The sequence below is a fragment of the Poecile atricapillus genome, chromosome W (assembly GCF_030490865.1).
Source record: "Poecile atricapillus isolate bPoeAtr1 chromosome W, bPoeAtr1.hap1, whole genome shotgun sequence".
Lineage (NCBI taxonomy): Eukaryota > Metazoa > Chordata > Aves > Passeriformes > Paridae > Poecile > Poecile atricapillus.
The window spans coordinates 47096452-47121520 of record NC_081288.1 but is presented as its reverse complement, the minus strand read 5'-3'; the positions used below and the strand labels follow the sequence as shown (position 1 = coordinate 47121520).

The following is a 25069-nucleotide window of genomic DNA, read 5'->3' as shown; positions in this document are numbered from 1 at the left end:
GAGGTGAGGCTGCCCCAGCCCAGAGCAGAGCAGGACAATCCCCTCCCTTGCCTGGCTGGCCATGCTGTGCCTGATGCCCCCCAGGACAGGGCTGGCCCTCCTGGCTGCCAGGGCACTGCTGGCTCACATTCAACTGGCCATCAACCAGGACCCCCAGGTCCCTTTCTGCAGTGCTGCTTTCCAGAATTTCATTCCCCAGTCTGTACATCCAGTGCTGCCCTACCCTGGGTGCAAAATTTGTCACTTGTCCGTGTTAAACTTCATACAACTGGTGATTGCCCAGCCCTATGACTTGCCAAAGTCTCTCTGCAGGACCTCTCTTCCTTTGAGGGAGTCAACAGCTCCTCCCAATTTAATAGATAATTCTTAGTTTTGAATACTTATTTTTTTATATTACTCTGTAAGGAAATTTCCATCCTTACAAAACTGAAAATTAAATAATGGAAATGGTTCTCCTGGGGAAGATGGCTGTGCTGGAATGGTTTTCATGTGAAAGAATCACAAGTCACTCACAGAGTTCTTCACATTTTGGATTTCTTCATTTTATTTTTAGTAATTTGAGTGCTTGTTGCACTAGCTTGTTGGACACAAATCCAGGCATGTAGATGGGAACAGGGGCAGTGTGTTTGTAACAGATCATCGACAATCTGCAGTGCACGGAGTAATGGCACTGGCAGTAATCGTACTGATTTTGGCACTATTCCTTTCAGTTTGGGCTCTAATGAGCCATGCCATCATACCCATTTTCAGGTGACTGATGGTGGGTACAGATAACCAAGTGAAAAATTCCTTTAAATGCAGCTCTTCCTCAGCTGGGGTACCACATGCTACCAAAATATGCATAATGCCAGGTAAGAGCTTCCACATTTCCAACATTATCTTGTCAGCTGAAATATGGCAGTGAAGAAAACTGTGCTTGGGTTGATTCAGGCAGATTATGCTGAAGGGCCTGCACTTGCAGTGATTGTTTATTTAAATGTATGGAGACAAAATACAGAAAACACAGGTTGAACAAGTAGAATACAGATATATGTGGTGTTTGAAATGCTCAGACCTTCTTTGTCAATCTCATACCTGTAAACTGTTTGCCAAATTACAAGTTACTAAGAGTAAGTAGCATCGCAAAGTTTTTATATAGTTATTATTTGTATTGTCAGGTTTGAAATAAGTATTCTTATACTGTTTTGTACTATCAGTTGGTAAGGTAGGTTAAGTACTGTCATTCTGAAGTGAGCTTTTATACACATGGGGTTGAGGTAAAAATTATATTGTAATATCTAATATAAATAATTATTTATATTATATTTATATTTCAAGTGGGTCAGTCAAATCTAAAGTAAGAAAATCCAATAATGGAGGCTTAAATATAGAACGTTTCTATTTAATTAATTTAAGCCATTTTAAAGGAAAAAATATACCATGAAAGCTTACTTTTAGGCTCTTATTTTTCTTTTTTAACAGGACTGGGAGTTTCCACATTTTATGGGTGATGTTGAAGTGAATCTTCCAGGCTTGCCCTCAGCACACATGCAATTCAAAGTACCTTATTTCCAAAAGATACTGAAAGATGAATATCACATACACATAACAGGTAGGTAAATTTACAGATTGTCACACAGTGAACTGCTTCTGTGTAATAAATGTATGCTCCCATGGTCTTAAATGTGTATTTTTGTGTATGTGTCCCAGACTATTTTTCTATCTCTTTGTCTGTCCATATCCATATTCTCCAGATATAACCATCTCAAGGAAATGAGGAAATTGTATCTTAGAAATCAGAGAGGCCTGCTGCTTTTCATGGATTTCAGCAACTTCTTGTGACAATAATACATGATGTAACTTCAGACATCTTTTATCTAAAATTACTCTCTCAGGGAAATTAGCAGCTTATTTCATCTTCAAATCTCTTATGCTTTCAGATGCCTTTGCTATGATTTATGCTAAAATCTTTTCATAACTTCAGTAATTCTCATCTGGCAAAGGCCACTCATAACCTTACTTCCATCAGTCATCTAACTAGAAGCAGACAGTTAAATAACCTCAAATAAAATAGAATTGCAGTGATTCAAATGGATGATACATATAGATAAAAAGTACCTGATTCTTGCATACTGTGAGTCAGTATTTTAAAAACAGTAGGGAATGAAAAAGAGAAGAAGGTTAAATAGGGATAAATATTTTGGTTTTACCTTCAAGCTATACAAAAGGAATATAGCTCCCCTCTCTACATTGAGAAGAGATGGATAATAACGGATAACAGAAGAATGCAGGTGTGAATTGGCAGGGGTCTTTAACTGCTAATATAAAAAGTCACAGCACATGACGCCATGCAGAAATAAGATAGATGAGGGCAACCAAGGACAAGCCAAAAGAAACTCCTGCAGACCAGGGACAAAAGGAGCATTCAGAGATGATACAAAGATAAGGCTAAGAGTTAGCAGGTGAGTCACAAGCTCAGCAGACAGCTGAAGCCAAGGGAAGAAAATGTGTCAAGGAAAGAATGACACCAGCACTGAGTTGAGGCAGACTGAATGAGGCCTCAGAAAAGGTGTTTTCAGCAGAGAATGCAGAAATGAAATTAAAAAACAGAAAAGAAGACAAAAATACTGCAGAAGTTGCCTGTTGGTTATTGACTGTGAGAAGGCAAATGGGCCAGCAGGAATTGCAGATGTAGGGATAGAAAGTTTTTCAAAATTGAAGGTAGGTGCCCTGCTGGAATGCTGACAGAGAACAGCCAGCCAGCAAGGAGAAAGAAGAGCTGGTACATGCACATGGTGTATGTTCTCTGAAGGAGAACATTTGAACCATTAGGGATTTATGGAACATAATCAAGTAAATGATGTCCCAGTCAGTGACTAGAAGGTATAGGGTGAAAGGAGATGTGATGTGTACATGATGAATATATTCTTCTCTCCCAAGTGGGCAAAAAGAGAAAGGAGCAGAGAAAAAACAAAAAAACAAAAGTTTGAACACCAAATATTTTATGTGAATTACAGATATGGAATTCAGGGATAGCAAAAAAGATTATTTTTTATTTTTTTTTTTTTTTTCAAGACTAGGGAATGAATTTGGAGGGGCTCAGTCCCACAAAGTTCCCAGATGCCGTACTGTTATTCCACTGTATAAGGAAAAGTAGTGGAATGGATGCACAGAGGAGCAGGAAAAATGGCTGAGGCGTGGCAGGCTGGGCTGTGTCACCAGATACATAAACTTGGCATATAATTAATGGGTGATAAAAGAGGAATTGAAGAGCAAACAACAGTTTTGCATTGTAGAAGAGACAGGGACATTGATGATAATCAGGGATAATCAAAGAATAAACAAGAGCAAAGAACATAAATTAGTGATCAGAAATGCAACCGCTAGCAGTGCTGCTGTTTGAAGACAGGCCAACCAAATAAAACCAATATTTATGCATTGTAGTCTTCTGCAGAGAGGACTGGAGTCCTTTCTGATTTTCTAGTGAGAAGGCATTCTTTTAATGAAGATGAGATAATGAATGAAGGCTGTGGAAATTTTTTCCCTGCTCAGCATTAACAAGATCCATTTATTAGATTCGCTAGGCAAATCAATCCATTTGACTGCACATCACGTATCCTGTCTGCTGAGTGCCTGTTTTATCTCAGTGCTGCACCACCCTTTAGGAGATCTAATAAACAGCCATAACACATGGCACAAGAACCTCCCTTTGGGTAAGTTTTGCTTGAACCATCTGTTCTTGCCATCAGTTCTTGTCTTAGGTTAGGGCATCATGTTGGATAATTTTCAAGCTCTAGTGACTGTCTGTATATGCAGATACTTGAATATTCTACTCAAATCAAGGTGCTAATAAAAGAAAAAAAATCTGGTTTAAAAATATATATATATAAAATAAAGATTAATATATTCCAATCTAAAATGATGCCCATGGATGCAACTGCAGCAGGTGACATGGGGGTAGGACAATGATAATGACAGGAAGACAGCTCTATTTAAGCCCTGTTTAATACACAGAATCCAGAATGTTAAATTTAACCATAGGACTTCTTTTAAGTAACCAGCAGGAAATAAATACTGAGGCCTGAAAAAATATTTCTTTTAGTACTAGCTATATAGATAAATCCAGGCTGTAAATCTATGACCGGTGCTCAAATTTTTAGAAACTTAAAACCATTTTCTCCCAAGTAGCAAGGAGAGAGAAAGCATGGCTGAAATAACATTTGCCATCCTTTTCCTGGCAAATTTTATTCTTTATTAGTTTTTACACAGTCTGTTTTAGTCACTGTTGATTGATATAAATAAAAGCAACCCTATTCAATATTGTTTTTTCAAATAAGCAATAGTCCCACAAAGGAGCAGCTCTAAGGAAAGCAACATTCCGAGAAGTCAAGGATTTCAAGCCACCTTTCTGTTGGTGTGTCCTTGATGGCTTTGAGCAAGTTCTGTACAGAAGAAAATTTCAGTTACATGCTCTGTGTTGCCAGGTCTCCTGATTTCATCACAAGTCTTTAAACAGTTGCTCTTTTTCTTGTTCTTTCTTTTGTTCTTTTTCTCGTTCTTTTTTAATTATCTTTCATAAAATAAAGATCATGATTGCAGGGGGAAAAGGTTTGCTTCTGCATAATTCAATGTCTAAAAAGCTACTTTAAACTGATAACATGTTTTCTTAGGCCTGACTTGTGATTTCTGAATGTTGTTGGCAGTAATATTGAATTAACATCTCCTGACTCTAGCTGATATGCTTCAGTGTAATTTTAAATTTACTATGAAAAGTTTATCTTATTTTACTGGTAACTGAGCACCTCATTTTACTCTCATTTATTTGCAGCTAGGAACTTCTTGCAAGCATCTACTGAGTATTAAATATTTTCATTCTGTTTTGATAGCCACTTTTTTTATGAACATCAAAAATAACTTGAATTTCTGCATCTGCTTAGCTCATCTGGATTTCCCTTGACAGATGGTTCATTGCAAAGTGTGTATTTTCCTTTTTAGGCTGATGTTTATGAAAATACATAGTCTACCCTAGTTTCTATAATACCCAGGGAAATTTGTAAAACTTAAAACTAAATTTTGTTTCTTCAGATTCTTCCTTGTTTAAAAGGCACTGGGGGGCCTGCCTCATCCTCTTTAATGGCTGCACTGAAAATCCAGGAGCACCTACTATCAAATATGCAGATAATTTTCAAACTGAAAATGTTATAGTTTAGGTAACAAAAGAGATGGGAGGTTTCTCTGGCTGTTTATGACATGTTTCTGAGGGCTGATCTGGCCCGAGTGCCCTTCCACCCAAAGGAGAAATCCTCACCTTTATAGCTGGGGAGTTCCCAGCATGGCTTGTGGAGTTAAACCAACAGCTTGTCTGGATTCAGCCCAAGCTTACACAGAGCAGCCTGAGGGAGTCTGTGGGCAAAAATAGAAAGGTTAGAGGTAAAAACAAAGCTGTCAGTGCACACAGATGTGAAAAAAAGCTCAGAGGTTTAACATCTTAGATCAGCTGTGAGTGGTCTGTCTGCATGCATGTATCTAGCTAATAACACTAATGTGACAGAAGATAGGAGGAACATTTCAAAGGTTTTACAGCAGTGTCTGAGCACTTTTAGACACAAATTACAGCTGAGATAGAAGTCTAAAGTCAACATTTCCTACACTAGCCTCTGGCTGTGGTTGCACAGCATGAGGTTGTTTGTGTCTAGCCTTATTAAGTGGAATTTTCACGTTACCTCTTGACCTTACCTTGAGTAAGGCTTCTGGGGACTGGCTTCTACAGGAGATCCTTTTTATGGGAAATGAATGGTCAGTTCCAGAGTGGGCATACAAAAATGAAACTGCTCCATAATCAGCAGCTGGTTTGGAATATTGGGGCGTATTCCAAATGCTGTGTGTGGGATTGCCCTAAAATCTTGTTCCATGTTGAAAACATGCCAATTTTTGGAAAAGAGAAAAATAAAAATCCATACTTCTTTCAAAATGAGAAGACTCCTGGCATTCATGTGCAGTGAATTGTTGAGCTTCCTGTGCTCAATGTGCTCATTGTTGAGCTTCAGCAGGGAGGGGAGACTGATTCTAGGCAGAGTTCTGTACAGGCTGGTGTTCAGATAGTCCTGTGACGCAGGTCCAAGATGCCACAAGTGCAGGTTATCGTAGAGTCAAGTTTTCCCTTCTGGTGAGTGTGCTAGCCAGGAGGTTACAATCCTCTTCAACAGACATGCTTTCTCAGAAAACAGGAATGAATTTTCATCCCCCAATACTGGTTGTATTCTACAATGCTTATAAAAACATTTCCTGTTTTGCATCACAGCCTGACAAGGACATTAACACTCTTCGGTCCAATTTTTCTTTTGGAGGATCTTTTTTGAATCAAATTTCAGTACTGTACCACATTTCCAAATACACCAAATCAGATTCCTAACTCTCCAGATATTATGTGTAGCATGTAAAATGTCAGTGCTATGAAAGTTATTAAGTTATAAAGTTATTTACCAGGTCTCTTTTTAGGTAGTGCATGGCTGAATGGCACAACCTATTTTCCCACATGACTTTCTTCATTGTTAACTTCACTGAAAACTAGATAAAATTCTTTTCAGTTTGCTGAAATGATTCAGTCTTGAGAGTTGATCCTATTATATCCTTCCATTTCAAATTTTGTCTTAGAATAAACCATCCAAGGAGGGCTAAGTGAGGTCAGGTATGTGCCAGTATTCTTGGCCACACAAATTTCATTGAATTAGAGCCAACTCAGAAGCAGTAATTATAGTAATCCTGCAGAAACTAGTTAAGAGACAAGTTAAATAACTTCACAGTGTGGGGCTCCATTTTCCCATGTCACTTTTCATCTACTCAAAATGTTTTTAAATAAAATTAATAGCTATACCTTAATATTATATTTATTATGATCCTTTGCAAACTTACAAACTTGAACTTGTTCATGCACAAGATCAAAGGTTGTGACTGACTTTTAATTTACCTAGCTTATTTCCTATGTAAGCCTAACTATATAACTTAAAGTTTGCTATAAAAATGATTATGCTAAAATTAAGTTGCAATAGACAATCATTTCATATACATAGATTATTAACATTTAAGTTACAATGTTAAAGGCTGGTCAATATATTAAATTCCTGTGCAACCACATATGAGCACAATGACATCTTTGTGCTCCAAAACATCACAGGTCTAGGATTGCTTGATTGGCTTATTTGGCTGTCATGCCTGCTAGTACAGCAAAGTACCTGTCTCAGAGAGGGATAGATAGCAGAAGACACTGTATTCTAGAAAGAGGTAAATACTCCCTGTAAGTACCCCAGACAGCACTAACTCAGTCATTTTGTATCTAAGAAGATGAATGCAGCCCTTGGCTACAGGGATTACTGAGTAGGAGCAGAAAGATGTCACTGTGTTCAGATATGGTTATAGTAAAACAGTTACTCATACACAGCCTTTGGTTCAGGTGACAACTCTATTCAAAAGAAAAGGAAAAGTCATAGAGCTCATCAAGCATAGCAGTGATACAGAGAATGGAAAAATTGTGTAGAAATGAGAAATTTAAGGAGTTCTGAGAAAATCCTCTACAGAACAGCAGCTGTTCTCAGTCAGCTAGCTGCCATTTAGACATGCAGGTTGCAGTTCATCTTCACTGGGTGGGATGATGGACCTGAGTGGTCTGTACAGCCCACATGGACCCAAGAATCCCAGCAGCTGGGCTCAGGGCTTCCTTTCTGCCTGCATAGCTCTGACTAGGAACTGAGTGAGGGAGTTTCAAGTTCATACTTTCTATGAAACAGGAACAGTGTATCTTTCTTAGATCAGGTGGGTGCTTAAATTCATAATGTGAAAGGGGTGGAGCTTTTTTTAATTTTCATTGTAATTTTTGTTTTGCCTACTTTTCCTAAGGAAATGAGAATTATGTGATTTTTTTTCTATGTGTGGGTTGGTTTCACTCTATCATACACAGCATCAAATAACTTTTGAGCCCATGGCCATTTTCAAAACATTTTTAGACAGTGAGAATATGAAAATGTGAATATGAAAAACAGTGATATTAACACTATCCTAAGAAGTGGTGGTAAGGTAAAGAAGAGTCATCTAAGTGCCCAGCTGAGGAAAACACAAGAAGTCAGCTTTTATATTGTGCTTGAGAGCAGCTATTGATCAGTGAATCCTATGTCTTTCTGATGAAAGACAGACGTGATGGGAAAAACAGAAACATGCAATACGCGGCAGACATCCACTGGAAACATGAAGTTACATTGTATTGATTGTTAAAGTATTTCCTACTTCAGCATCACTTTCAGTCTCTTGCTGTTAAGAAACTTAAATATTATTAAATGTGGTGATGATAGTCCTAAAAGATAGTTTTCTTTAACATGTCAATTGTAAAACTGACAAAATTCCAGGGAGAAATCATATAATGGTTTCAGTTGGAAGGGACCCTAAGGATCATTTGGCTCCAGCCCTTCTGATGTGAGCAGCGATACCTTCATCTACACTAGTTTGGTCAAAGCCCCGTCCAACTTGACTTTGATAGAGGAATTATTCAGGAATTATAGATTGCCTGCAAGGTCTTTTCAGTTCAGTTTTTTTTCTGGACAGTGACAATAACACAAGAGAATAAATATTCTTGTTTCTTTTAAATCTATTTTATCTAAACTGAAGAGAGCTATTAAACGTAACTCCTGAATACAAGAAGTTAGTCTCCTTACCCTCCTTAAGAATCCTGGTTATACAGTTTGAGCACACATACTTTCAGGAACTGGAATCCATTCATTTTTTGCAAGTCACTAGCCTAAGTAATTTGATAGATCCTATGATACATTTTCTTTTTCATTTGAAGCATACTTTAATATGGTTCCAGCAAAGACCAAGATCAGTCATCAGCAGCAGGAACATTCCTCCATGTACGTATTTTCACTTAATGCTGACCATGTAGATTTGTCAGGTTCTTTGGTGGTGGTAGTCATCACTGCACAGGTGAGATTTAAACTATGTCCAACTAGAATGTAAGATATGCTCTGACTGTAAAAATAGTATAATTTGGTATGTGTATTCACAGACACAGATTATAAAAAAATAGCTAAGCTGACTAGACTCTGAAGACTACAATCAACTCTTACTATTTCTCAAGAATCTCACTGTGATTCTATAAATCACAGTTTGTCTGACTGCCCATACCTGAATAGATCTGTATTCCATGGTTGGTTTATCAAAAACCACAAGTATATACTCTTAAAATTCACATAATTACCAACCTCAAAAAACTCAGTCACTTCAGTAATTTCTGGAATATAAATGGTTCTTTCAAATGTGGCCTTTTCATTGAAAATTTCAATATGAATATTTTTTTAAAGCCATGGAATTAATGCTTTTTTAGATTTATTGATCTATAACATGTCACCTAGTGATCTAATCAATTGGTCACTTACAAACTGTAATGTCAATTGAATAGATATACTGGTGTGATTGTGTTACAAAATTGTTACGTGTCCAGACCTAATTGTGAAATTCTAAGGGATATTCAGCATAAATCTGACTGTGGTGGAAATTTATTTACAGCTTTGCTTTACAGATTAATAATAAAGAGTTCTTTTTCTCTGTGTATTTTTACATATAATGGAATCTGTACTACTTCTAAAATGGATATATCAGATGACAAAACTTTCTTTTTCCAAACAGGCAAATGGTTTAACTATGGAATTATCTTCCTTGTTTTAATCTTGGATCTGAATATGTGGAAGAATCAAATATTTTACAAACCTCATGAATATGGTCAATATATTGGTCCTGGACAGAAGATCTACACAGTGAAGGACTCAGAGAGCTTGAAAGACCTTAACAGAACTAAGTTATCTTGGGAGTGGAGATCCAATAACACTAACCCATTGACGAACCGGACCTATGCCGAAGGGGACATGTTCTTGCACAGCAGGTTCACAGGCTCCAGCCTGGATGTCAAATGCCTGGCTTTTATTCCAAGTTTGCTGGCTTTTGCTTTGTTTGGTTTCTTCATCTGGTTCTTTGGGCGATTTCAGAAAACTGACCAAGGCATGGAAAATTTAGACAAATCGTACACAAGAATGAAACGAAAGTCACCATCAGATATGGGAATGACACGAGAAAATACACAGGTGTTAGAAGAACCATTGAATTTTCAAGAACCACATCTGGTATCCATAAAATCAGACTTAAGTGAAATAGTTTTTAATTCTTCTCTCCTAACTTCTGAAAACTTGAACGCACAACTGAATGAACAAGACAGCCCTTTACAGCCGGTACCAGAGTCCTCTGTCCCTAAGAATAACCCTGTGACATAGAGGAAAATACCCAGGAAAATCAGTTTAAATAAGCAGTTACTCTAAGATTTCAGTTTTACCTTTTGTAAGTTAAGATTTACATAGTGTTTAGAATAAGAAACTCAACCTATACTGAGAGGTGCTCAGCATGCTTTTTCTAGGAATTTTGTTTTTTATTTGTATTATAGTACGTGCCTATTGTATATCTAACATTCCTTTATAGATTGCTTCCCAAAATTGCACAAGCTATTTATTAATACATTACCTTAACTGTATAATAGTGTATTAGATGATTACTTGCAGGTTTAAAATTCTACCGTGGTGGTGCCTTGAGACATTAAACTGTTTTTTAACTCAATGCCAGGTGTATAGCACAGTTCTTCTCATCTGTTTTGAAAAGCTTTTTGTATATGGTTGTTTCAAGTATCATTTGATGTCTTAACAGAGGAGATAAATATAGTTATTGCTAAAGAGGGTTTTCTGTTAGGACATCACAACTTGACTTTGTTATTTACTCATCTGTGAAGTCAGAGATTTTGATGACCAGACTGCAGAGAAGCATGTTGATTACCTTTTAATTTTTTTGGCTAGCTGCCAAACACAAATACAGATTTATTATGCAGTAAACAGCAGAGACATAATACTGCATGGGTCACTAGTTGAGAAAATATGAGTTTCTCCATCAGTAATAGCAATTATGTGATAATGCCTAATTATGTTTTTCTTAATTAAAGATAAACTGCTCCTTGATTTAAAGTTTTGCCCTTCACCTTGCAGAAAGAGAGGTGAAAATACACGGTTGAAGCAACTCTTTTTGTCATCATACCAAACCCATGCAACATCAAAGAGCCAATGGAGTGATTACAGTTAAGGACACAAAGCCCATTAAATCCAATATTTTTTCAATTCAGTACAGATATGGTCTGGGTATATGGGAAACACACATACATATGAACATATAGTCTAATTTCTCCAAATACTGAAGAAACATTGAAGGTTTTTAATTATAATATATTAATAGTTGAAGTTTATTGAACATTTTTTCCTCTTTTTTTTTTTTTTTTTTTTTCCCTTCATTTGTGTTCCAAGAGTATTCATAACTTGGAATCAGAAATAAAGGGAAACTGGGATTTTTTGCCTTTTTGAAGGGGACTTCATAATGTGAATTTCTCTGCTGTATGATCAAACTATATGCACTAGAGAAATTGCATATCTAAAACATCTGAAAGACTCTGATTTACCTCTAATTTAGTTCTATAAAATTGTTGTTACAAGTTACCAAATTATAAGTCATTTTTAAGACTGAATTATTTCCCTGTCACTTTCTGGTGTTGCTGTATTTTGTCTTTGTGACTTTTTTATCTCTGTTGGTTTTGATCTATTTGCTTTTAAGTTTTCAGAATGCTGAATTTAGCATGCATAATAGAACTATGCACTTATTTACTGTCACTTGAGAGCCAATTTTAATAAACATCATTCAACAATTGTTTATTATGAGACAGGAACACACTCTGTTAGTTTTGCAATTTTTTAAAACAGTTTGCCCATGTCGTATTTCAATTGATAGATATTTCTGACACTAAAAAAGAGAGACAGCATTACAGTGATGTCAAAATCAAATATTTTGTTTATGAAATATTTAATATTTTATCATGAAAAAAACAGCTTAGAATCATACTAATTTTTTATCCATTAAAAATTATGCTTAAACCCAAATCTATTCGCTTTTGTCTACTGCAACTATAAACTTGTTTAATTGACTCATGATATAATGAAAGACAAGACATTAATAAGTAATGATAAAACAGTGTGAGATCCTGCTTGTAATCCACTATATAAGAGGTGATATACTGATGTTTGACATTCAAACAGCATTTGATTTCTTAAGTAGTTACAGAAATATCTGTTTATTTTTGCGGATACATGCTTCTCTGTATGTTTTGGACACTGTAAACCCAAGTACTGAAAATCTCTTGTTAACTCATTTCTCTATTTGTGCAGAGTACAGATATGTTAAATACATTAATATGTAGGCAGAAAAATGAAATAATTACTTGAGCCTTACAGCCTGCATGATTACTTGACTCTGAAGAAACTGTTATTAAGCAACTGATTTCACAGCTAAAATAATTCCTTGACCTCATATTGAGTTAATGCTTTTAAGGTCATTATAAGCCTTCATGAAGAAGAGAAAAGCATTGAGTAATCCTAGACTTTGCATGAGTATTTAAATTAATGGTCAAGCATAGAGAATGCATATATTATGAATTTGTAAGAAGTTTAAAGATTCAGTGTAACCACTCACCATGGTCAAATAATATAGTTAATTAATGGAGAAAGGACTTCTCAATCATATAGGAGTCTCATTTGTAATCAGACATAGATAGAAGAAGAGAGGAGTATTTTCATTCTCCATTTTCAGTGATGGGTTTGGGAAGCCTGAGTCAGGTGGCCAGGCTTGCCCCAAGCACCATCTGAAACAGGCAGAGACTTGGGAGCCAAACACCCTAAAGATGATTCAGTACCTAGCTCAATCATTTACCGCTGCATGACTGAGTAGTGCAACCCAGCAGGAATAGGTTTGTGGAGTGCTGAGGACCCAGTGCCCACTGTTTGTGCATTTCAGGGGTTTACATCAGCGCAGGTCTTGTTTGGTCCTGATAGAGAGAGCAATAGTGGCTGGGGTACATGCCTCCCTGAGCTGGAGAGTAAGCAAGCACAATCACAACTTTATCCTGAGCTGAGCTGCTAATGCAGTGTCATTCTGAGTCTTCTTCCCAAAATGGAAATATTCCTCCTCCAAGCACATTCATTGCTGTCAACTATTGTTCACTTTTAACAATCTGAAATGCTTTGCTAACTCAAAACAGTCTGAACTGCTTTCTAATCTAGTATCCATAGCTGGGACCTTAATATAGAAATTTCGCCTTCTCCTGAAAGCATAACTATTGGATAAATTTTTTAGGCTTCCATTTCTTTTCCTGAGGACATTGAAAAATCCATAGGAGGGGAGAAACTTGAGGAAGTGTCAGTTTTTTCACAAACCACATCTCCATTCTGCCCTCTATAATGAGCCATCTAGCAGCTGCCATCACTACAGGGCTGGCTGGTCTCTGCTTTGTCAAAGATCAGATTTTGGTACAAGACCTCTTTTTTTTTTTTTTTTTTATATACCATAGATACATTGTACAGTGATGGATGATAGAAGCCACCTGATACAGTATATATACAGAAGATACATCTCTAGTATAAGCACATAAGATTTATGAGCCCATAGGTGCCCATAGATTGCCTTAGCATTCTCAACAATTGCCTTTACTGAGATGGAAATGACATGAAGCAAATAGAAGGTAAGAATTTTTGTAGAAAGAACCTTAATATAATATTCATGCTTATGGAAGTGTATAGCTTAAAAAAACACATCTATAAAATGTATATGTGTATGTACATTAGGAGCCCAGGGATTAATTGATTTTGTTGGAAAAACTGCTGAGTTTCTCAAGACAATTTACTACTGCCCCTTTTATGCTACATTGCTCCATCAGTTACTTATTCCAGGTTGTTTCATCTCCTCAGCCTCTACTTATTTTGTGGAGAAAATATAAGACCAAAGAAAGAGCATTTAATTGCACTGTCTGCATCCCCAACTTAATTCTTTGTCTAATTTATGCAGAATTTTTTTTTCTATTTTAAAATATTTTTTTCCAGCTACTATCATCATACTCTGGGCTACTGCGCTGCATTACAGTATGTGTTAAATTATTGCTTTTCCTGCATTGAACAGCATCCATCATGACAACCACCTGGAAGCAAAGAGGAGACACCTCACAAAGACTGGGAAGGCAGCAAGTTAGCTCCTGGTTGACTGGCAAGCTCATTTTCCCACAAGTGAACAGGTTGTGACTCACTAGTAAAAGATGTAACAGATTCTTAATACACTGGCTCTAATTTGAATAACCTTCTAGAAGGGTCTCAGTGGGAGAGGGCTTTTTATCTCAGACTATAAATTTGAAGTAGTTGCATCCTGCAAGCAGAGTGTTTCAACTTTTTTAGGGTGCATTTGAAAGTAACCAACTTAAACTTTGAGCAGATTGCGAGAACCATAAAAATCGGACAACACTGTAAGAATATGAAAGTGATTCACTTCTTGCTTCTTGGCAGAGGATGGAGACAAAACACTTTTATCAGATGTTTGAGTGGTCCTGTGTTTGGGATTATGGATAGTGACACACAAAGATTCAAACTGCACTTACTAACAAGGAGTTGCAGTAGCTTTATCAAGAGAGGTGCCACTGCCAGCACCAGACAGAGCCGCTCTTCTGCCCTACACTCTCTGTCCTGCCTGTCCATTCTACTGCGAATGACAAAGGAGTTGTTCCTTTCCCTGTGCACTCAAAACTGTCCTGTGGGGAGTCTGGGCTACCTGAGTGTGCTGTGGCATGTTATTGCAATGCCTAATATATAACTCCAAGAAGGACAACCAAGGGCAGGCAAAAAGGTCTGGTCTGCCAGTTTTATGGCCTTGAGGTGAAGAATGTCACTTATGTGACCATTTCAGAAGCAAATCAATATAAACAGAAGTCCTGTTTCACAGGAACACAAAGGGACAAATGGAGAGACAGGAAATCACTAGAAATCTTGTCCATCCTCTTCAGATATTCAAACAGAAGCAACAAGTCCCAGTTTCCAAATGCTTACAAAGAGGTCCCAGCTTCCAGATGACTTTTGGGTGAGCAGCTCTCCTGGGTAACTAGGTTTTAACACCATTGTAATTCCCTCCTAACAATTCTTCTGCATGGGGGATGTCAGCAGCTTTTCACTGTTTGGGGAAATGAAGTAGTTTCCTGAAAAGGAAGTGGGAAAGAAGTTGTAAGGGAGATGCTCCATGAGGCTGGTACTCTCCACTGCAAACTCCTTCTTGGAGAAAGGGAAAAGCATGAACCCAGCTGCTTTGATAAGAGGAGTGAGGTAGCAGAATCAAATCCTTTCAGAAACGTATCTTATATCAACACAGTCACAGAGATACTTCTAAGCTCCTGCTTTTCCTTTAATGTGTAGGAATTGGGGTGTGCAGAAAAGAAGCTTATCTGATTCCTGCAGGCAGGTTATAGACCCAGCTACCATGCTGTTTGAGGCATCTGCAACAGTTCTCTTCATATCAAATTCCTTCTTTTAATTTTTCTCTAATTTTCCCCCCACAAAAGTCGATTCCATTTAATTCTTCTGTTTTTATTTTTAATAAACTTCTATTGTTAGTGACCTAAATGGCGAGTTACCCTCCAAAGGCCCATAATTGCTATTATTGATTCAGTACCATCTGTATCTCTCTCCCTCCCTGTAAACAGGGATAAACATTGATGGTGGCTGCTCTGAGACACTGCATGCCTTGCTGACCTTTCCTTTGAGAGCTCTGAGGGCACATAAAGGCAATTGATGTGCTGGTGGCTCCTAGGTCTTTTGGTCAACAAAACACATACTCAGACATGGTTAGAGTTTCAGTATTTAATTGTTCACAGAATCACTTGCTGAAAGCAGGTATCGCTTGAGCCAACAACAGCTGGAATTAGAATATTCCAAAACTGCAGTGGCTCCAGCTGCTCCAGATGTTTGAGGACTTTTGCGAGGTTCATTCCCTGTCGGCTGTGGCAGCAATGCTGAGGATGCATGTGTGGCTTAACTTTAGTGTCATCGCATGATAGCACAAGTAGAGATCATTTCCAGTAATCATTGTTTCCATGTTTCCATGGTTACTGGAGAAATTTCTATTTTTGCTTCATGAAGCTAGAAAAAAACAGAATGTCTTCCAAAATCTTTGCAAGGTTAAAGTTAAATGATGAGTAGACAATCTAGCCATTTTTGCTTCATCTATGCCAACTTCTTACTCCCCTTTCACCCTTTCCATCAATTTTGACCTACTGATCCACAGCAAAGCTTCTCCTCAAAAATAATCCCAAAGGAGACAGCAATCAAATTTTTTCCTATGTGGTCCTGGAGAGACTTCAGACATCATTCATTCAAATGAAAAATAAAAGAAATATTGATTCTAAGGTCTAAAGAGTTTGTTATTTATATAAAAAACAGTTAAAGCAGATGCAACAGAAGTTGGCAGTAACCTCCTGCGCCATTTTAATAGCTATTCTCCCTACAAGGGCCAATATAGTTATTTGTTGAACCTGTCAGCTACAGGTATGTTTAATGAATAGTGTTTAATGAAATATCCATGGAAATGTGTGTTGTTGTGCTTAAAAAATTGAGTGGGTTTTTTTTCAGTTTTCAAGACCAGGTGATACCTCTATCACCTAAGAGAGCACAGTGACTGGTTCTTAGTTAGCAACCACTCTGTACTGACAGATTCTTGAAAGTCATGTAGGACCATTCAAAGACAGAAGCTCAGACCTATGTGAGCTGTGTGGCTATTTTTGATCACTGCTGTTGAACAGTGCAGCCCTGTTGCTCTGAGGGGTGTCACAAAGACACAGTGTACTAGTGGTCTGACTAGAATTCAAAGGTGTCTGCTTCATTTGGATGTACTTCAGCGCCTTTCAAAGTGCACTTCAAAGAGGAATAAATACCCATAGCCCAAACGTCCCTCCTTGTGTTCTAAAGGCCCCAGCTTTACATCACAGAAATATTCACTAACTTTTTGGAGAAGTTAACCAGGAAGTTTACAAGACCTTTCCTAGAGATCTCTGCCCCACCTTCTGTGCTCACTGGAAACTGTATATTACTAAAACTACCCACTCAGTATTGTGCTTGTAATGACACCACTGCCACATGTAAGTCTCTCAGACAAATATAACTACAGAGATTGGAAAGGAGCTGCTTGAAGACTTTTCAATGCAAAAAAAAAAAAAAAAAAAAGCAAAAGTAGAGAGGAAAATTAAAAGGCTAAGCCATGAAAGCATTTGTTCAATGTCATACATGTGAGGTATCCCCCTGGTTGCCTATTTTATTAGGACTTTATTCTTTCCAGCTTGTTGCTGTCAAATGTTTTCTTTGCTCCATGTGATTCACATATACATGGATATGGCATGAAATATCCCAGAAACAGGAATAGGCATATTTTACCCTTGCATAAATTTCAGCTGGAGAAATAAAGTTTTTGAAATCAGAAGACAGTTTTGTTAGCATCAGATCCCCATTGTCTCATGCCATGAAAATGCCTCAGGGTAACCACCACTGGAAATGGAAATACCTCACTCCTTCCTCAAGCACCTTCGGGAGTTTCCTTCAGAAGAAATCAGTCTGGTTTCAGATACTGTGATCTGGAAAACAGACTTCAACAGTGCAAGTAACATGCAAAGGAGTTACAAAGTCACTCTTTTATGCCCTCAAATGGTGACATTCTATTGCTTCCTTGCAAATGATATTTTGCAAGAAGGAAGTAGTTAAATTCCTTTTCATAGTAATTGCAAAGACTGACAGTGTTTTTGTGATGGAAACTTCAAAATTTATACTGGATTGTGTTTTCCTTCAACTTTATCATCCCTGAGGAGAAGTGCTGGGAGTTCAAAAGACAAGCAACGAAAAGTATTCTGCTAACATGTTCCTGTCATGTGCACTGTGAATGCATTAATTTCTTCTTGAATGATGAAACAGAGAGGTCTGTAAAACAACAATCTATCTGTAATGGGATTCTGTACCTGGAGTCCTGATACACAGTCTCCTCTGACATGTGAAAGTCTGCCAGTATCAGAGTACTAAGTACTGGTTTTAGGGGCAAGACGAGGGGAAGCGTTTGCCCAGTGAGAGCACACGTGAGCAGCAGAAAGTGACAAGTACTGTGCTACATCACTGCCTGCACACAGCGAGGCTGGAGTGTTTTGCCAGTCAAGGTCAATCTGTGCAGATGGAGGGAACGGTGAAAGGCAGGTGGTGGGAAAAGCACTTTTAAACACATGTATCTCCTGGCAGCTCTATCATCCAGACTTAAGATTTTATCCTCCTAGTTGCTTGAGCCAAAACTTTACTTTGAATGATATTGGAGGGATGCGAGACTGCTAGAATTTTGTCCTGCTGACTGAAACATTTTGGAGATTAATTCAAAGAGCCTTGAGTTTTAATAATATAAACTGGATATTCTTGCTGAGAGCAAAGCCTGGATATTTTTTTTCCTCACAGCTTGGGAGGTCTACTGGATAGCATAGTAACATTTTCAGAGTTCTAACTCTGAAGAAAAAAAATGCCTAAAACAGTCTAAAAGGGATGAAACTGAAATGCAGAAGCTTCTTAGATAACTGTAATATAAAAACATCATGTTCACTATTCTGAAATTTGTAGAAACCTGAGGAGTTGACATCATATGGCAGATTCATTATTTAATTTTGAAAGAAATCAGTATTCCCCTCCCAGAATGATCTGCAGTTGGGACTGGTATAAGTGGTGTGTTTGTACCCCCAGCACAGTCTGGAAATTTACAGAAAAATATCAGATTTCTCAGTCTTTGCTGCAGGTGTGGCCTGAGAAGTCAGCTTTGTGTGCAGAGCTTAGGTAGGTCCTGTGGGGATAAAGGATTTGTGGAGAGTGATTGCATTCTATGTACAGCTTTGATCACACTTTCTCTGACTTGTTTTGCATCACTTCTTTGAATTGTGCCTGCTGTCTAATCAATGATTAACTTCCTACACAGACCATTGGACTCAAGAGGATGGTGGCCTTAAGCAATGTCCCTGAATTCACCCTAAATACAAAGGTGCCCTTGTATTCCCCGATTCCCTTTGACTGAGGGATGCGAGCCCCATTACAGAGAAGCATCTCCTCACAAACCCTCTGAAACCATGCAACAGAATTGATTGCACTGTAGAGAGCTTCTGATCATGCATGGGTTGGAGGGTGCTCCCAGGAGTCAGCTCCTAGGACACACCCCAGGATACCACAGGCTTGGTTTCCAGCAGCACTGGGAACTTCAGTCACCCTGGAAAAATCAATTCAATTCAATAATTGAATATATTTCCTAATTCAAAAAGCATTGCACCTTGTATATCCCAGCAAGGGAGATGATGTCTGCAGCCATGGGGAAAGTGCAAAGAGGATGCTGGTAGGAGTGACTTGAGGGGCAGCCTTTCTATGAGGGATTTCCTGGGGTGTCACTGATGCTGCAGAGCAGTGCTTGAAGAGTTTCAAACTGCCCAGAGTGTTGTGAGCCCCCACTTCTGGTTTTCCCTAACTGAGAGGTTTCTCCTGCTGATGAGGATGGTTATCCCTGGCAGTAATGAAACTCATCTTTTCATTTTCTGGAGCTAATTAGCCTAGAGATGTTACCAGTCATATTCCATGACTTACAGGAGTCAGTTGCTTGAGCAGTCTTAATCTCACAGACAGACCAAACTGAGTTCCTTGTGCAGAGTCATGGCTCACCAGGGTTAAAAATTAATATGTCAGCGGGCACCTGGATCCAAGCATATCCCTTCTTAGAGAGACATCAGATGTGACACAAGTAGGGCGTGTAGGAGGATCAAACACCAGACAGTAACAGGCTACCAAGAGCATATCAGCAGCTGAGTGTCTAAAGCAGCAATCTGTTCAAACAGCAGTGAGAGGCACAGAGTATTCGGGGTAGGAAGGGTCAGATCCATAACTTCTTTAATGTTTTAAAATGGCTTTCTTGGACTTTTTAGAGCACTTCTACAGGCAAGTAAAGATGTAATCAATGCTGGAAATGGAGGAAAAGGACTGAGTTACAGTAGTAAAAATCTGTTATAAAAGTGTACTGCATTGGCATGTCTTGATGGATGTGGGTGCTCAACCCTTTTTAGAACATGAATATATATGTAGGTGGCAAAATACAGATTTAAACTTTAGCTGAAAAGATTGTGAACTGAGGTGTTTTACGGGTACCTGTTCTTATAATGAAAAAAAAAAAAAAAAAATCTACCTCTCAGCCTTTCTCCCTCTTTTCTGTCAGAGCTGTGACATCTGTTAGCCCACAGGAAGCATCAGCATGCTGCAGTACATCAAGGCTAAGACTCTAATGCATGTGTAAGGAGTAAATGACCTTTGAATGAGGTAGAGTTTCCAAGTTGGAGAAGAAATTAAGTCTGACCACTGCAGTTTTTAGCTCAAAAGCACAGTTTACACATATTGGCACACTCTAACTTCAGTACTAAGGTAGTCTAGGGTAGGAACCACCTATGACCTTAGACTAAATTTCAGGATTCCCAACAGACCCTATGTTATTCCTCAACAGGTTCAGGGAAAGGTAGTTTGATTCACTCTGGGTGATATGTGGGAAAAACAACCAAATTCTCAGGGGGCTCAATAACAGACTTTTACTTGCAAACTTTAGACTATTAAGGTAGAATAATGGCAAATTTTAAAACAACATCCAGACTATGTAAGGCACTTCACAAACTTTAACTCAGCAAACTTAAACGTAACCAACTTTAACCTTACTCACACAACAAGGAATTGACTGGAGCTTTTTAAAATCTGTCTTACAATATTTTGAGAAGTTGGGAGAAGAAAGAGACAAAGAAAAAGAAAGGAAAAGGAAAAGGAAAAGGAAAAGGAAAAGGAAAAGGAAAAGGAAAAGGAAAAGGAAAAGGAAAAGGAAAAGGAAAAGGAAAAGGAAAAGGAAAAGGAAAAGGAAAAGGAAAAGGAAAAGGAAAAGGGGAAAGGGAGGAAGGAAAGAAGGGTAAGAGTAGAAAGATATTACCCCTCATGCATCTAGTGATGAGACTTGATTGTTAAAACTTAGATGTCCCTTGGCCAAAACAGTGGTCACAGTCTTGATCCAATAGAGTTTGGGGATAGGAGAATGACTGTGAAACATAAAGCTCAGTGGGTTGATACATGTTCAAGTATAGGTAGGAATGCCCATGTACCTCCTCTGTGGGGGGTGAGTTTTACCCTGTCTGATGCACCACTGTGGATTGTGACAGGCCTCTGCTGGAAGGCCCCAAGGAATGAGTCTGTGGGTGCTCCAGGGATCTTTGATGGTTTATGACACCTTCTAAGACATGGCAGCTGCCTCTCACATCAGTGTTTTTAGCCAGTTAAGCCCCCTCAAGAGGGGTGAATGCCTTCAGGCCTATGGGTAAATGTCCTAGTACTTCTCCAGAGGGAACTTTTCATACCTGAGCCAGTTGTGTAAGGGAGGACGTGATAAAAAGCACTGTTCCACCTGGCAGAATCTGCTTCTTATTGGCCTCTTCCCTTATCTGGCTCAAAACCCAGTATTTTGCTAGACAAAATGTGATTTGTCATGGTCATCCTCTGGTGCTCACCCCCTCTGCACATGGGCCATTATTTTGCACATTGACAGCAAAGCACCCCTGCGTTTGCAAATGTCTGACTGTTTGAGCCATTAGCCATCACATTTCAGTCTCTCACACCCTAAAAAAGAGAAGCTGAGAAAGCAGAGTACACTTTCTAGGAGGCTTCTATTTGCTTTAGCATCTCCTGGAATAATCCACTGTTTTACACCCCACTGATTGTTATATCCACTGACTTCACTCTGTTTATTAGACACGTACATTTTCATAGTTAGCTCTGCATTTATGCGTGTGCATGCTGGGTTGTATAGTATCTGAAGGGAAAGTGAAAAGATGATAGAATTAGACTCTTTTCAATGGCAAGACAAGAGACAGTAAGAACAAATTGAAACACAGGAGGTTCACTCTGAATATCAGGAAACAGTTTTTCTTTGTGTAACAGGTTGCTCAGGAAGGCTGTAGAATCTCTTTCCTCTGAGAGATTTAAAAGCCATCTGGATATGGTCCTGGGCAACAGGCTTAACATAGCCCTGCTTGAGCAGGGGAGTTGGACCAGAAGACCTGCAACCAACCTAAACCATTTTGTGATACTGCAATTCAGTGAAATTATCACACTTTTACAGGTATTTTCAATGTTTGTCTCATGCTTTTCTTGTCTCTCAGTACAGACACAGAAGTAACTGTCTTTGCTATAGTTGCAAATAAAGCAAAGGTCATATACCTGGTGGATACTTACTGAGATGTTGGTCAAGAACACCAAAGGAAAGCATTTTAGATGACCAAAGAATGCTTCAGTGATCTGCTTGTGACTGAAAGTTTCCTACCTGCTGCGAGAAAGGTTGTTACAGATTTCTGTGCAACAAATGTTCATGTCACAGATACGGCTCGTAGGGAACTACTTACACTCTCAAATACTGCTTTCTGTACAACACAAATGATCATTGCAAAGCCCTGGTTTGCCATATGATGCATGTAGAAAGAAGAATGAGACAAAAACAGAGCACATGGACACTGGAAAAGGAAGACTTCCTCCACACTGGAAAAATTCTGACCTCACATCTCCTGGTCCAGTACAAAGATGCTGTTCAGTTAGCCAGTGCCACATTCCAGTGTTTCACACTCTATGTGGAAATTCCTAGCTTTGGAGATGTAGACAGCCTGGTTGGTGCAAGCCATACTCTTGTCATCATCCAGCTCAGGATTACCCTCCTCAAGCCACTGCAGGTTCCTCAGGAAGCCTCTTCCCTAGAGCTCCATCTTCATGACATAGTCCACCAGGGTACTCGGGAGATTCAGAACCAGTTGGCCATCTCTGCTGGAGCCAGCCAAATGCTCCTCAATCTCAGACAGCATCAGGTTTGTTACTCCCACTGTCAATGTTAGGGAAGAGTGGGAGCTGGTGCTGCTGGGGTCCTAAGGTTGGACTAGGTCATGTGCTGCAGCCCCACTGTGTTCCCACTCCATCAGTGAGAACACACCCAGAAATCGCCTCCACATCCCACAGTGGCCATGGGTGTCACCATGCAGGCTGCACACAGCTGGCTCACATCATCTGCTGGCAGTATTGCTCTCACTCACCAATGGATTATGATTAGCAAGATTTTACTGTAATGTAAACTTCTTTGGTAAACACAGTTAAAGGCAAGGGACTGAGATGAAGCTCAGCCCATTTTGTCTCCTGAGCTCCTCTTTCTCATATCAGAGTGATTCCAGCTAGCTGGAGCTGCTGCACCCTGATCATAACATTAATGGAAAGACATATTCCTTCAAAAAAACCCACGCTAAAACACTGTAAGAGTGATTTGAGACAGACCTGCACAGAATAGGTGTGCCATGCTTTGGTGGAGATGGATGTGGGAAAGGAGGAAAACGGATGCAGCATAGGAGATCAAAATGACACCTTCATCCACGGGAGCAGGTTTAAAGACAGCTTCAGTGAGGGCTGCAGTGAGGATCATGTCTGCAGCTGATGCCAAGTGACATCTGTGAGCAACTGATGAGTTGTGAGTTGAGAGAGAAAGCACTGGCACATGCTCTGCAGAACCCATTTCCAGAGGCAATGTTCTCAGCTGCAGGCTGAGGATGAGGGCACATGCTGAGAAATGTTGAAAATTAATCAAGATGGCCAACAGTTTAGGAAACAAGTCAAAGCAGCACAATGAAGTTTAAGTATTTCCTCCTCCATGTTAACGTGTGTCACTTGTTACAAGGCTGTCAAGATTCTCTTTCACAGCCTCTGTACCCCATCTTCACTTACAGTGTTTTCAGGTGTTTCTTCTTTTAAAAAAATAAATTGAATTAACGTTGCTGACTGCAAACTGTCACTCAGTCTCAATTCTTGGCTGTTGTGTCTCATTTTCAGAGTCTCTGCTTGCCTTGCCTTGTTGAAAGATAAACTCTTTGGGAAAAGAACTGTTCAATGCCCTGGGCTGTAGTGAGAAGAAACAGTTTCTCAACTGGGTACAGAATTACCAATAACAAAAATATCCTTTTTCTTATTTATGCTTGACAGTTTTCAGGAGTCATTGTCTTGTGCACAAGTTGTGTGGTTATGGGTGAAAAAAATAGCTTACAGCTACTTGCATGAGTGATGATGCATTGTCAAGTCAAAAAATTATAATTAGTGATAATATATGAATTTAATGCTAGACTCCCATGGTTTGGTGCTCAGACACTGATTTATGATTTACAGAAATAGCTTATAGCTATGATCTCCATGCTGCCATTACACCAAACCAATATTTCATCTCAATCTGTACATCCCCTGGGAATCTGAAGTGCAATCTGAGCATGCAATCATCCAGAAAAGGAGGAAGCATTGCTTTTATGTCATGGTTTATTTTCCTTTCTTAACTCTGATTTCTGCCTTGAAGTTAGACCAGCTAAAAATGAGTTGTGCAAATGTTATTTCTTTGCACTTTGTGATGCCTTTGACAAAATGATCTTTAAATTTCATTTCCAGGAGAACAGTACAGTTTACGCTTAACAGAAGTAAGCTTCAAAAAGTACAGTAGGGAACATTATATTCTCTCTTTGCCTGTGTTGATGTATGGTGTCCTTGATTTTGAGCTTTTAACTGATTTCAGACAAAACAGAGCCTTTCTTCTGAATCAGCTGCACTTTAGAAGTTGCAATTGGAAGGAGAATGGATCTATACCTCACTTTATTTAATTCCTCAAACCTAAACCTGGATCCCATCACTTTCTCTCAGTCATTTGAGAATCTTTATGCAGTCCCACTATGTTTCATAGTTTCTGTGCAGCCATCAGAGAAGACTGTGGCATTGTTTGCTCCTGGTTTCATTCTTTATGAGTCCCAGGAGTATTACTGTGAGTTTGAGCTTCCTGGTCTCAGTTTAAAATTTTGGACCTAAAAACTCAATGGGAAATGAAGGGCAACACCCCAGATCTTACAGAGTTGCACTATAATAAAGCACACAATGTAGGGTTGTGTTAAGGAGGCCCCAGAGTGACCAGGCTCAGCCCAGGGGGCTGTTGTTGCTCTGGGTCTACACCTGGGCTGGCTTCCCCAGACATCTCCAGGTCCAAGGGAGCTGCAGGTGGCAAAGCAGAGGGAAGACCCAGACTG

General features: G+C 38.9%; 1 protein-coding gene and 1 long non-coding RNA gene across 4 annotated transcripts in view; one reads left to right on the top strand and one right to left on the bottom strand.

The window, feature by feature from the left end:
* The window catches only part of LOC131591816 (transmembrane protein 117-like), a 178653-nt gene extending 168027 nt beyond the window's left edge, over positions 1-10626 (top strand). For 2 of the 3 annotated variants that reach the window (XM_058862885.1, XM_058862886.1), the window contains 3 exons: positions 1462-1591; positions 3555-3692; positions 9652-10626. In XM_058862885.1, coding sequence (XP_058718868.1) covers positions 1462-1591; positions 3555-3692; positions 9652-10289 — 906 coding nt within the window. In that variant the 3' untranslated portion in view covers positions 10290-10626. The remainder of the gene's footprint in view (positions 1-1461; positions 1592-3554; positions 3693-9651) is intronic. The other variant, XM_058862887.1, reaches the window with a different exon arrangement.
* Positions 10343-23790, bottom strand: LOC131591818 (uncharacterized). Its single transcript, XR_009280464.1, has 2 exons — positions 14810-23790; positions 10343-14520 (listed from the first exon to the last, which is right to left on the bottom strand). It is a non-coding gene; the product is annotated as an uncharacterized LOC131591818 (long non-coding RNA).
* Between the last annotated feature and the right edge of the window lie 1279 nt (positions 23791-25069).